This window comes from Schistocerca piceifrons, chromosome 8 (assembly GCF_021461385.2).
Source record: "Schistocerca piceifrons isolate TAMUIC-IGC-003096 chromosome 8, iqSchPice1.1, whole genome shotgun sequence".
In the NCBI taxonomy this organism is placed as follows: Eukaryota; Metazoa; Arthropoda; class Insecta; order Orthoptera; family Acrididae; genus Schistocerca; species Schistocerca piceifrons.
The window spans coordinates 210263207-210277332 of record NC_060145.1 but is presented as its reverse complement, the minus strand read 5'-3'; the positions used below and the strand labels follow the sequence as shown (position 1 = coordinate 210277332).

Sequence of the window (14126 nt, the reverse complement as noted above, 5' to 3'; positions counted from 1 at the left end):
CACACGTGGCTCTACCTTTGATCGTGTACACCTTCCGGGTTACAGGACTGGAGTAGGTGGTGGTAGGAGGGTGCATAGGACAGGTTTTACACCAGGGGCAGTTACAAGGGTAGGAGCCAGAGGGTAGGGAAGGTGGTTTGGGGATTTCCTAGAGATGAACCAAGAGGTTACGAAGGTTAGGTGGAGGTTCTACCTCAACACCTTTGGTTCCATCAGATTCACCTGGTCCTACTCCAAATCCCATGCCACTTTCCTTGACGTTGACCTCCATCTGTCCAATGGCCAGCTTCACTCATCTGTCCACATCAAACCAACCAACAAGCAACAGTACCTCCATTATGACAGCTGCCACCCATTCCATATCAAACGGTCCCTTCCCTACAGCCTAGGTCTTCGTGGCAAACGAATCTGCTCCAGTCCTGAATCCCTGAACCATTACACCAACAACCTGAAAACAGCTTTCGCATCCTGCAACTACCCTCCCAACCTGGTACAGAAGCAAATAATCAGAGCCACTTCCTCATCCCCTCAAACCCAGAACCTCCCACAGAAGAACCTCAAAAGTGCCCCAATTGTGACAGGATACTTTCCGGGACTGGATCAGACTCTGAATGTGGCTCCCCAGCAGGGATACGACTTCCTCAAATCCTGCCCTGAAATGAGATCCATCCTACATGAAATCCTCCCCACTCCACCAAGAGTGTCTTTCTGCCGTCCACCTAACCTTCGTAACCTCTTGGTTCATCCCTAGGAAATCCCCAAACCACCTTCCCTACCCTCTGGCTCCTACCCTTGTAACCGCCCCTGGTGTAAAACCTGTCCCATGCACCCTCCCACCACCACCTACTCCAGTCCTGTAACCCGGAAGGTGTACACAATCAAAAGCAGAGCCACGTGTGAAAGCACCCACGTGATTTACCAACTGACCTGCCTACACTGTGAAGCTTTCTATGTGGGAATGACCAGCAACAAACTGTCCATTCGCATGAATGGACACAGGCAGACAGTGTTTGTTGGCAATGAGGATCACCCTGTGGCTAAACATGCCTTGGTGCACGGCCAGCACATCTTGGCACAGTGTTACACCGTCCGGGTTATCTGGGTACTTCCCACCAACACCAACCTATCCGAACTCCGGAGATGGGAACTTGCACTTCAATATATCCTCTCTTCCCGTTACCCACCAGGCCTCAACCTCCGCTAATTTCAAGTTGCCGCCTCTCATACCTCATCTGTCATTCAACAACATCTTTGCCTCTGTACATCCGCCATCAGTCGCGGATGGATGTGTGTGTGTGTGTGTGTGTGTGTGTGTGTGTGTGTGTGTGTGTGTGTGTGTGCGCTGATTAAGCAACCGTGGGTTGCGAAAGCTTGAATTTTATGTTTGTGTTTGTTAGTGTCTCTATCAACATACCAACACTTTTGTTTGGTAAGTTACATCATCTTTGTTTTTAGATATGCTTTATGCACATTTATTCATTTGGTCACTGTTATTAATTATTTTTATTTTTATTCTTGTATTTGTAGCACCGATGATGGCTGTTAATCAGTTGAAATCGATTTGCAAAAGTAAATAAAGAAAACATGATTTTGCGACTGGTTGCTGCTTATTTGGGAACTTATAGTTACCTCTGCTTTTTCTGTAAATATTGTCGTTACATACACTGTTTGTATTCTGTAGTGTCAGTGGCCCTCTGTTGACTGTTTGCCTTCATATGTGTCGAGCCAGCACAGCTCCATATGGATTTCGTACACAATCTGTTTGATACTTTTACTTTAAATACCATTTAATATTGTAATTATAATTAATTGTGTAGTTGTTGATAACCCAGCATAATGCTAACCTTTTCAGATGAAATACTATCCTACAACTAGTTACTAATGTAGTTATATTAAATGAAATTGCAATTACATATCTTATTATACAACAGACACAATACTTAATTGATCTGACAGTGTTCATTCAATAACCAGTGGCACTACTGCCAATCATTCACCGTCTCCATCATTGGCATCTTAAATATCTCCTCACTCCTTAACCAATTTTTAACATTACTCAGACCTGTGTTTCTATTTTGAATAACTATTTTGAACTTGTTTAGTTCATTCCTAGATATGTTTGTAACAATATTCATTAAGTTAAATGTATCAGTATTCCTAATTAACAGTTGTATTTTGCCCTGAGATTGTTCATCTCTCCTAGCTTCCTCTTGGAGAGAGCATATTGATAACCACATGCTAAGAGGATCCTAAACCACCACAGTTACACAGTGTTGATGGTTTGTTTCCCATTATGTAGAAGGTCTGGGGCTGTGGAGTGTGTCCTAGTATAAAATGACCCACACCTCTGTTGGAAATGGTGCGATTTGTTTGAAGTATTTTCTCTGATGTTCGGGAGGAGACTGTGTACTCAGCATCCTGTATCTGCACTATCCCAGTCCATCTGCCATTTGTCAAGATGCCAGTTAAAAATATATAATGTATTGTTTATTCTTGAACTTGTAATTTCTTGTACTTTATCGGAGTTTTTATGTTGCAGCAAAATATTTTGTTGTGGGGTCAGCAAATCATATTTCCACAATGATCTAGAGTGTCTATCCTGGTATAATACTGAACTCTCCCATCGTCCTTAAAAGAACCACCCTTCAGTCTGTATGTTTTTGGGTGGCTGTGTTTTATACCAGCACTTTCATTATGTGTTTTGTAGCCCCCAGGGGTAAGTTGCAGTTGGCAGTGCCAGCCCTTGCTATGTAACTGCCTTTTGGCATGTGGTTTCTACATGTGCTGAAGGATCTTTTCTGTTGTTGAGGAAAACTCTTAAATACAGTGCTATGTGTCATTGAGGTTTTATCTGGTTATTGAACACAGTGGTGACATCATCGTCATCTTCAGTCTGAAGACCAGTTTAATGCAGCTCTGCACATTATTCTATCTTGTGCAAGCCTCTTCATCTCTCAGATATCTACTGCAACTTAATTCATTGGTAACTACTTGCACTATATTTCAAAAGGTTCTGTTCTCTTCTTGTCTGAACTGTTTATTGTCCAGTTTTCATTTCCGTACAAGGCTTAACTCCAGACAAATACTTTCAAAAAAGACATCCTAACACTTAAATTTATTTCAGTATTAATTAGTTTCTCTTCTTCAGAAATGCTTTTCTTGTCATTGCCAGTCTGCATTTTATATCCTCTCTATTTGGGCCATAGACAGTTATTTTGTTGTCCAAATAGGAAATCTCATCTGCTACTTTTAGTGCCTTATTTTCTAATCTAATTCCTTCAGCGTTAGTTTGATTACATACCATAACCCATTTTATGTTTTTGTAAATGCTCATTTATATCCTCGTTTCAAGACACTGTCCATTCCATTCTACTGCTCTCTCTGAAAGAATTACAGTGTCATCAGCAAACCTCCTAAGTTTCTATTTCTTCTCTTTGAACTTTTAATTTCTTCTCCAAATTTTTCTGTGGTTTCCTTTACTGCTTGTTCAGTGCGCAGATTGAATAATCTGCCTCACTTCTTAACCACTGTTTCCCTTTCATGCTCTTTGACTCTTACAAGTGCTAACTAGTTTGCGCACAAATTGTAAATAGTCTTTAGCTCCCTGTATTTTGCCCCTGCTGTCCTCAAAATTTCCAAGAGTGCATTCCAGTCAACATCGCCGAAAGCTCTCTTGCCAAAAGCTTTCTCTAAATCTACAAATGCTGTAGACATGGCTTTGCCTTTTCTTAACCTACCTTCTAAGAGAAGTTGCAGGGTTGGTATTGCCTTGAGTGTTCCCACATTTCTTCGGAACCCAAACTGATCTTCCCCTAAGTCAGCTTCTACCAGTTTTGCTTTGTAAATAATTTGTGTCAGTAGTTTGCAACAATGACTTTCTGAACTAATGGTTCAGTAATATTCACACCTGTCTGCAGTTCTTGTCCTCGGGATCGTAATTGTTATATTGTTTTTGAAGTCTGAGAATATTTTCCCTGTCTCATAAATCTTGTACACCAGCTGCACACAGGCTTGCCCAAATACATCAGTAGTATCTTCTACTCCGGGGACTTTGTGTCAGCTTAGGTCTTTCAGTGTTCTGTCAGATTCGTCTCGCAGTGTCAGATCTCCCGTCTCATCTTTACCTTCTTCCTCTTCCCTTTCTATGATACTGCTTTTAAACCACATAAATGTATGTTTGCGGCTTTTGTTAGTTTGTCACTCCTGCTCCATTTCTGCATCTTTGAGAGCACATAGTTTCCTTTTTCTGAAAATTCTGTCTGGAGTCCCCAGATAACATCACCATTATATCAACATAAGCCACAAGTCCGTCTGTTTCATCAGTCACTTCCTACAATTCCAGCAGTGTCTTAGATGCCAGGTCTGCTAATATTGGTCCACAGATTGAGTACTGTGGGTAGGATGTGCTAATCTTTATCTCCTTGTGCTGTCCAGCTTAGAGTAGTCAGTGAAACCAAGATAAAGGCATTTTGAGACCTGCAGACATCAAAAGTGATGGCATGTCTCTATAAATAGTAAAATTAGGAATATGAGATGAGCAGCCTGAGACTTCAGTTAATGAAGATGGAGTCCAGTGTCAGGATATCAGCATCTGCTTATCAGGCAAAAGAGAGCTACTAGTAACAGATTCCTATTATTATTGTAATAAACATTATTATTATTTCATTTACTTCAATTTTATTGTATTTGGATTTTACATTAATATTATGACCATTAAATATTAATATGTATCTTCTATTTTCCTTTTTGATTTTAATCAGTTGTAATTTAAGCATAAATTATTCTTTCTTTCCAAAATTGGCTTATGCTTACGAACTTCCTACCTCCCTCCCTCCCCCCCCTCCCCCCGCCACACACACACACACACACACACACACACACACACACACACACACACACACATCTATTTTTAGTTATTGACTGGCTGAAATTCCATTTTGGTAATTTTCACAAGAGGTGCTAATCTGTTAAAAATATCAAATTTGCAAAAAAGTAGCTTCATTATTATAAAATGTGTGATAAGTGTGTTTGTATACATGGCCAAATTCAACTGCAGTGAAACTGTGAAGAAAAGGGGGGGGGGAGGGGTTGGCTCCATTACAAACTGGCAAAGGTTGCAAAAAGTTTGGAAACTACTGGTCAGACAGGACTGGAATATATTACTGAGATAAGGAATGGATCCCATACTCGGCTTAAATTTACAACCATTAGATTTCACACTTGATATAAAAGGTCATCATTCATCCTTAAATGAACCATATTTTTCCCACCATTTGGCTGTCAAAGTGGAATTAATGTAAATGTGTTGCAGCCCAAAATGTGAATGCTTTGTTGTCAAAAGTGCTAAAAAACTGCCCAGTAAATTAATACACTTGACTATGAGGAAAAAATCAATAGTAAATTTTCTTTGATGTGTATTTCAAAAGAGAAAATAATCTTAAGTGTGTGTGTGTGTGTGTGTGTGTGTGTGTGTGTGTGTGTGTGTGTGTGTGTGTGTCCTTATTTTATAGAATGAGATTCATGTGTAAGTTACAAGTTTATTTGTAGATGCATATTCAGCCAACTCAGCATACGCACATACTGAGGAAAGAAACTCACTTCCTAATTTGTTACTTGTTATCTTCTACCTCTTTAAGCTATATTTTGTTGCAGGCACTGTGCAGCTGCCAGCTGAAAAATTTGCTAAGCCTGATGATGGTCCCGGACTTGTGGGAGAAAAGAAAAATATTATTCTTAATTCTGCTGAAGAATTGTTTGCAGAAATCAGGTAGCGTGATATTACCAAGGATGTAGTGAAAAGCTACAACTTTTTATTTTTTAAAGTCATTTGACTAGTATAATGCTGTCCTTGATCTCTTCCTACCTTTTGGTCATCATATCTGTGTAACTGCTATATCTAACAAGCTCTTTAGCATATTGTAGTCCTTGTCTTCCTTTGCTGCTTTTTCTATCTACTAATACTACTACTACTGCCACTACTTCCATTATCAGAATAATTATTCCTGATTACTGTGGCAGATGTGCTGCTAATCCCTTCTTCTAGTAAGGGATTTCCACTAGCACCACATTTCAAATGATTTTAGTTTCCTTGTTTCATCACCACCTGATTTCTGATGGCCCCCAATTTACTTCCCTGCAATGCCCTGATTCAAGTGTAGACTTTCAGGAACTTAATTCTCATTTCCATATCAGTGTATATGTGTATGCAACAACAGAGCTCTTTTATTGAATTAAACTTTCTTCACTTGTGCCGATCTACTTCTCACTATTATATTGCTCCTAATTTTGATGTTAAGCAGGACAGTATTCTGCATTTCTTCCATCTTTGCTTTGTTAAACCTTAAACCATTTTGTTTTTTAAATAAGCAGTCCAGTCCTTTGAACAGGTCTTTTTTTTTTCTTTTTTTTTCAGTAAGTTTTTGATGGTTTTCTCTGAAATGGAAAAAGTGCAGTCTCATCCAATGATTTGATTTTCACTTTAACAAAGGAAATTTGGTGATAAGTTAATACAAAACTGGATGCTTTTCTTGGTGACACTTAGCCATCAATGATGACAGCTAGATGGGCAAAAATGACGAAAAAATGGTTGGCCCAATAAATGTTGCCATTTTTGATGGTGAACATTGAGGCAGGTCGCTTTCCACATTGAACCTGTTTTAGGGAGATCCAGAGATCTTTTGTGCTGATTTGTTGTTTTAACCTAGAACCAGACAACAATAAAATTGATAGGTTTCTGCTTCAAAGAAAGCAAAGATGGTCCCATCAGCTGGAAAAGTTATGACGTTTTTTATCAGCATATGAAGAGTGTGATACCCATAAACAGAAAAAGGAGGAAAGAAAGAAAGAAGAAAAAGCAATCACTGGAGAAGACTGCAAAAAGATATTGGACACTTAATGTGTTTTGGGATAGAACATAGCTCATTTGGCAAAGAAAAAAGGTCCTATTTCAGCACAGTGTACCAGAACATTCATCTATAGTTTTCACCACAGAATTATGTTAGTGCCTTTAGAATTGCTACTTCAGCCACCATATTCACATGACTTCAGTCTCTTATGTCTAAACATGACAAAATCATAGTCAGATAAAAAATACCACTAAAATGGGGACGTCATGATTGAGACTGATAGGTATTTTAGAGATCTTAACAATTCCTATTGCTAGAAGGAGTTAAAACGTGGCTGTGATGTTTGTAAAAGTTTGTACCCTTAAAAGAGCAATATATTAACAAATAAATTTGTTTGGGAGAAAAATAGCATCTTTATTCTTAATATTGTTTTTTTTTTTTAAAAAAATCAGCCTTGTCTTACTCCCTTGTAGATTTTGTGTTGTAACACCACTCTGTAGATCTTCCAACTCACTGTCGGATGACCACATATCCACCACAAATTGCTGTGAGTAGCCGTTTCAGCATTACCTCTCCCATCAGGCCCCAGTACATTGGTACAACCCACATTCAGAAACCAGTGGTGTTACAGAAATCCGGGATGTCAGTTTAGCATTCTGACATGGTGACTACATGACACCTGTGGCATCTACACTACAAAAAGCTGGGGTAAGGTGGTATAAATACAGCCTGCCCAGAAGACAACACACATTGAGGTGGCAACTACTGTAGAGCAGACTACCATCGTGTGGTTCATAGAGGCGTCTTTGCTCAGTCACTGTCTGCTGGTGCAAACAGACATCGGTCAATGTCATTCAGTGGGACTGCTTGCCATACGGTCCTGCATCTGGCACCAACTGGCTCAAGTGTCCAACTAGGACCTTACTATTCCATACTGACATCGACAGAAGCTGCCAGCCAGACGTTGAGGGCCAGTTCCTGGGTGACATTAATTTCACTTCAAACCACTGCCAAGCAGGGTCTTAATGCAACCATCCATTAAGTGGCCTTGAGGTTTGACTGCATTGCCAGCACTGATTCATAAGTCAGCTTCTGCTGAGCTGTCTGCCTAAAAAGAACATTCTGCCCCAATCCACACTGTGCTGTGGGCGAAATTGACAATGTATCACTTTCAATGTCCATGTGTTTGACATCTATCCTGCCTACAAAGTGGGCCTATAGCATCCCTGTATTCTGTTTGAGACAAGTAAATATATCTGACTACAACATGAGCATTGCTGAATTTGTTCCTGCTCCCCTTTAGTGAACCCACTTCTGCTCCTCTGCTCTCTGTTGGGGTTGACAGTACAAAATGCTGCTGATTTTGTTACAGTAGATAGTGCAGACTATTCACCCATCTTTACATTTTAGCCCCATTCTTATAAAGATTGCGAATACCTTATTCCACCTTACATTATAAAAGACTTCCTCTATGACCGCTAATTCTTGGAAGGTATCCAGTCGTCCACAATTAAATGAAATGTGAGAACTCTCTCCTGCCTTTTCCTTTCTTGAAATTAAACTAATCTTTGTGCAATACATCCTCAGAATTACTTTCAGTTCTTCTGCGAATTGGCACACTTGTTGTCAGATGGTATTTATGTAGAGGTGGTGGACAAAATTGTGGAAACACCTAAAACAGAATGCATTACCATGCCTTATACGTTGTACGAAAACTGTTGGATTCCAGAACAGCTTCCAGCCATCGTGGAATGGGTTAATACAGGTCCTGTATGGTTTTCAAAGGAATCTTATGCTGTACTTCCTGCAAGGTAACAGTGAGTTCAGGTAACAATGATAGAGGTGAATAGCGATCATGCTTCCTTCTCTCCAACGTAGACCACAAAACCCCAATAATACTGATATCTGATGACCATCATGGCCAAGGCAGATGTGACAATTAATCTTCATGCACACAGAACCACTCTTGAATGACGTGATTATCTACATCTTCCTCTATTCTTTGCAAAGTTTTCTGATGTGCATGACAGAGTTTATGTCCCACTGTACCAGTTATTAGGTTTTCTCGTCGTTACATTCACATACAGTGTGTGGGAAGAATGATTGTTCATATGGTGGCAATATGTAGAGGGTTATATTATATTCCTAGAGTCATCACTTAAGGCCAGTCCTTTAAACTTTGTAAGTAGGCTGAGATGTTTATATTTTTCCACCTCCGTGTTGCAAATGTTTTGAGTGAAATGCCCAGTCGATGCACTGTTGTTTTCCCGTCAATTCTACCAACATTGAGAGTTATTTAGTTCTCGGGGTTTTGTAAAATTCCAGGATTCATGTCTCGTTGCTGTGCAGCCTATGAAAAGGATTGCGGAAGACTCCCAAATAAATTCCAAAGTACAGTGCAGTTTTAATACCAATATATTTCCAGGACTCTGGTGTCCGAGCCTGGTGAACTGTACCGGTTACATCACATGTACCCAAAGTTGACATCAGACGACACAGAGTTCACAACAATCAACAAACTAGTGAGCCTACAATACTTATGCTCGCAACAATAGCCAAAAAACGAGTGCCCCAAGTTGCCTGCATGACCTCTATTTATACTTTTGTTAACTCTCCTACATTACAAATTACAATTTTATGTAAAATTACAATTGAAAGTTAAACCGAATATGAGCTACACATTGCTAAAAATTTACAATCTCAGTGCTGAACAAGGTGAACCTATTTTCAACTTAGTTACGAGTTAATATAACATTTTCTTACTAATTATGTTACAGGTAACAATTACATTTCTAAATTTGTTTATAACAAATCAACTAGTGCCTGAATTTTAGTGCTAACATATATCGGAGATTCAATTAACGTGCTTTATTTATATGTTCTATTTAATTTGCTGTAGTAATTTTATAATGATAGGTTTACTGGTACATCCTGACCATGTGCTCTATTTCTTTTGATTAGTTACAATATTAATTTTACATTTATGTTGTGTTTCTCACATAAGAACAGTGTTAAATGCTTTTGGCACATTCAGAATGCACATGGTGGCTTTTACACACATGGTTTCAACAAAGCATCGTTTTCGAATTATATGTATACTGAAATAGTGGTTATTTTTGTATCTAATGGACAATTTGGACTGGTGTTCATCTTTAATGCTCTCCGAGGGGTTCTGATAGGTAGCAATGAGATACAGTAATATTTCAAGGCTTTCTTGGGATAGTTTATATTTATCTTCAAGGGTCTGCCAGTTCAAGTTTCGTCACCATCTCTGTGACTCTCTCCCAAAGCTCAACAATGATTAATGCTGCACTTCTCTGTATACTTCAATATCCTTGTTAGTTCTGTATGATACAGACCCCACACACAAGAGCTATATTATAGAGTGTCACATGAGCGGTTTGTAAACAATCTCCTTTGTAGACTGATTGCATTTCACCAGTATTCAACCAATAAACCGAAGTCTGCCACCTACTTTACTCAGAACTGAGCCTATATGATCATCATTCCATTGCATATGCAGGGGCTGGATAAAATAAGGAGAACTATTATTTTTTCCCTGAAATGACTTTATCGAAAGAAGTAGTTACAGTTACACACCTTCAATATAATTGCCCCTATTACTTATGACCTTTTGCCAAATGTGCAGAAGGTGTCATATACCATCTGCATGTCTCTTCCTATTGATGTCCCATATTGATTGCCCTATAGCATGGATATCATCATCTCTGGTGTTGTATTGGATCCCTCACAGTGGTTCTTGTACTTTGATAAAGAGATCTAATCACAAGAACCCACGTAGGTTGAGTGCAGTAGATGTTCCAGACTCTCCCATTGCCAGCTGTTCAAGACGTCCTGGATACCAGCAGTGGTGTGGCATCATACCTTGTCATGCAAAATGATGGGGTACTATTAATCAGCTTTCGCCTGAATGCTGGATGGAGGTGGTGGTGCAGGAACATGCAGTAGTGTGCAGCAACTATCATCTTCCTTGGTGGCACAGCATGATACAATTTTACCCCATCACACCATATGCCACAGTGAACATCACGTTCAAAGTGCTTGATGTGGCGCACACTTTTATTGGATGAGGAGAACCGGGATGCCTCCATTCATCGGATTGGCATTTCAAGTTTGGTTTGGACGAGTGTGCCCAGTTTTTGCCGATAATGACGGAGTGTCGAAGAAAATCTGTACCTTCCCTTTGGTAGTGGCCCAACAAATCCTGTGTGATGGCATAGCAGTGCTGTTGTTGCACCTCAGACATTTCATGAGATATCCAGTGTATCACAATTTTGCAGTACCCCAGAACGTCATGCAGAATGTGGAGCACAGTTTTGTGGCATACTTTAACTGCTGCTGCTGCTGCTGCTGCCTCGCACACAATCCAGTGGCGATCAATGTCCAACAAGGAAGCAATAATTTGAACTGCGTTCTCCACCATGTGGAGTTGTCCTCTACATGTGGGGATCTTTCACATTATCTGTGTCTAATCTGAATGCTTTAACCCATGGTGCGAGTGTGATGTATGGCAGTGCTGGGAGTCCCTGGAAACATATTTGCATGCTCTCTCATGCCACTTCAATTTTGAGCCTAGAACATTGCTATATCTTTGTAAATGTTATATTAGGGTTTTTGACTTGCTGTGATGTTAAATCGTCTATACGCTGCAATAGATTGACACAGTACTGTCCCAACTCGCTGTACAATCTCTTCTCACAGGCCTTCATTGTGTCAACACAAATTGCAGCTTGTCGACTCACCAGTCTGATGTTACAGCAGTGTTACCACTACTTTGTATCCAGCCCTTGTACATACCAAATGTTACACAAGTATTACCACTACTTTGCATCCAGCCCTTGTACTTACCAAGTGTTACACCCGAGTATTTCTATGAGTTGGCCAATTATAGCTGTGACTCACTGATATTATAGTCAATTTTTTTTGTTTCATGAAGTGCCCAGTTTTACATTTCTGAACATTTAAAACAAGTTGTCAATCTTTTCGCCACTTTCAAATCTTATCAAGATCTGACTGAATATTTATGCATCTTCTTTCAGATAGTACTTCATTGCAGACAACTGCATCATCTTCAGAATGCCTGATGTTACTATTAATATTGTCTGTTAGGTCATTAATATACAACCTGAACAGCAAGGATCCCAATACACTTCCCTGGGGTACATCCAAAGTTATTTGTATACCTATTGATGACTCTCCATTCAAGATAATTTATGCATCCTTCCAACCTAAAAGGCTTCAATCCAGTCACAAACTTCACTTGATCACACTTCTGACAATAAACGTAGGTGTGGTACTAAGTCAAATGTTTTTTGGAAATCAAGAAATACTACATGTACGTGACTGTCTTTGATACAAAGCTTTCAGTATGTTCTGTGAGAAAAGTGAGAGTTGGGTTTAGCATGGACGATGTTTCCAGAATCCATTATGGATGGTATGGAGGAGGTCATTCTGTTCAAGGTACCGGATTATGTTTGAGCCCAAAATATGTTCACAGATTCTACAACAAATTGACATCAAGGATATTGGACAGTAGTTTTGTGGATCACTTCTATTACTCTTCTTATCGATGGCTGTGACGTGTTTTTTCCAACTACTAGGCACTTTTTTGTTTGGTTGAGGAATCTACAGTAGACTATAATTAAAAGAGGGGCTAAATCAGCCACAAATTCGGTATAGAATCTGCTAGGGATTCCACCAGGCCCTAGAGCTTTGTCCAGTTTTAATGATTTCAGTTGTTTCTCAACACCAGTGACACTAACACTTATTTCACTCGTCTTTTAAGTGGTAGGAGGATTGAATTTGCATTCATCTTTTCAGTGGTACAAGGATTTAATTGGGGCAGTTCTCCTGGATTTTTTTTTTTTTTTTTTTAAAGGAACATTTGAAAACAGACTCGAGCATTTCATCTTCTCATTTGTTAACCGCAATTTCAGTCCCTATCTCATTTGTGAGTGACTGGACACTAACTTTGGTGCCACTAATAGCCTTTACATATGACCAGTATTTCTTTGGGTTTTGTGAAAGGTCATTTGACAGTATTCTGTTACAGTAGTCATTGAAAGCTTCACACATTGCACTCTTGACAGCCAAGCATCTCTGTATCTCTAGCCCTCTGCTTTGTTTCACATCTGTTTTGCAGTAGTCTGTTTCTTTAGAAATTTCCTTACAATAACTGTGTACCATGGAGTGTCCCTCCCATTATGAACTGTTCTAATGGGTATGTATCTATCCAGTGCAAGGTCAACTATTCTGTTAAATTTCAGCCATTGTTATTCTACATGCTCCTGTCCTGTGCTGAAAGTTTCAAGTTCCTCATTGATGTATGACTCTTCTGCTTATTTATCTGGTTTAATGAAAATATATATTTTTCTACTTGTATGTCCTTTGTTAATCATTGTTGCCACAACTGCCTCATGGTCACTGATACCAGTTTCAGCAGGACATCCTCAAAGAGGTAAGGTATATTTTTTGTCATTAGATCTAATATATTTCCATCATGAATGGGGTTGTGAACTATCTGTTCTAGTTAGTTTTCAGAGAAGGCATTTAGTAATGTTTCACTGGATGGCTTGTCACACCTACCACTAACGAAACTGTAATTTTACCAATTGGTAGTTGGATGATTAGTTTCCACCAATGATTGCAGTACAATTAGGGAACTTACATACAACTGAACTGTGGTTTTCTCTGAAGTTTTCAGTTACATCCGTAGATGAGTGTGGTGCCGACAGAAGGATCCAATTACCATTTCATGCCAACTCCTGAAGCTGAGTCTTGCTGTAACACTCTCATGCAGCTTCAATTTCTATTTTGATGTATAGGGGCCCTATCATTTTGGAATACAGCACCACCATTTGGGAACGAACATTGTACTATGGACTTAATCAGCTAAAATGGTCACATAATCCTTGGCAGTAGTGCGACCTTTCAGATTAACCAGGGGGCCTCTGGAATCCTACAATAAGGCTTCCCAAATCATTGCTGATCCCTTTCCATGCTTTCCTTTGGGACATAAACTCGGATGCAACTTGAAAACAATGAGTAACAAGACTTATCAAACCAATTCCTTTTGTTGCTCCATAGTCCAGAATCATATTTTCCTATCTGGATTTTTGCATCACTGATGAGCGATTTTGGAATTCTATTGTGCCCTGCAATTCTCTGCTTATGGAGCTCCCTTTGTGTTTTGGTGCTGACGGGGTTCATGAGTGTGACATTCCGTTCTGCAGTGACTTCTGCAGCTGTTGTTATTGTATT

General features: G+C 39.4%; 1 protein-coding gene across 1 annotated transcript in view; it reads left to right on the top strand.

Annotated features, from left to right (window-relative positions):
* Window positions 1–14126, top strand: part of LOC124711862 (vacuolar protein sorting-associated protein 33A) — a 118811-nt gene that overhangs the window by 50317 nt on the left and 54368 nt on the right. The window contains exon 6 of the mRNA XM_047242099.1: window positions 5653–5767. Coding sequence (XP_047098055.1) covers window positions 5653–5767 — 115 coding nt within the window. The remainder of the gene's footprint in view (window positions 1–5652; window positions 5768–14126) is intronic.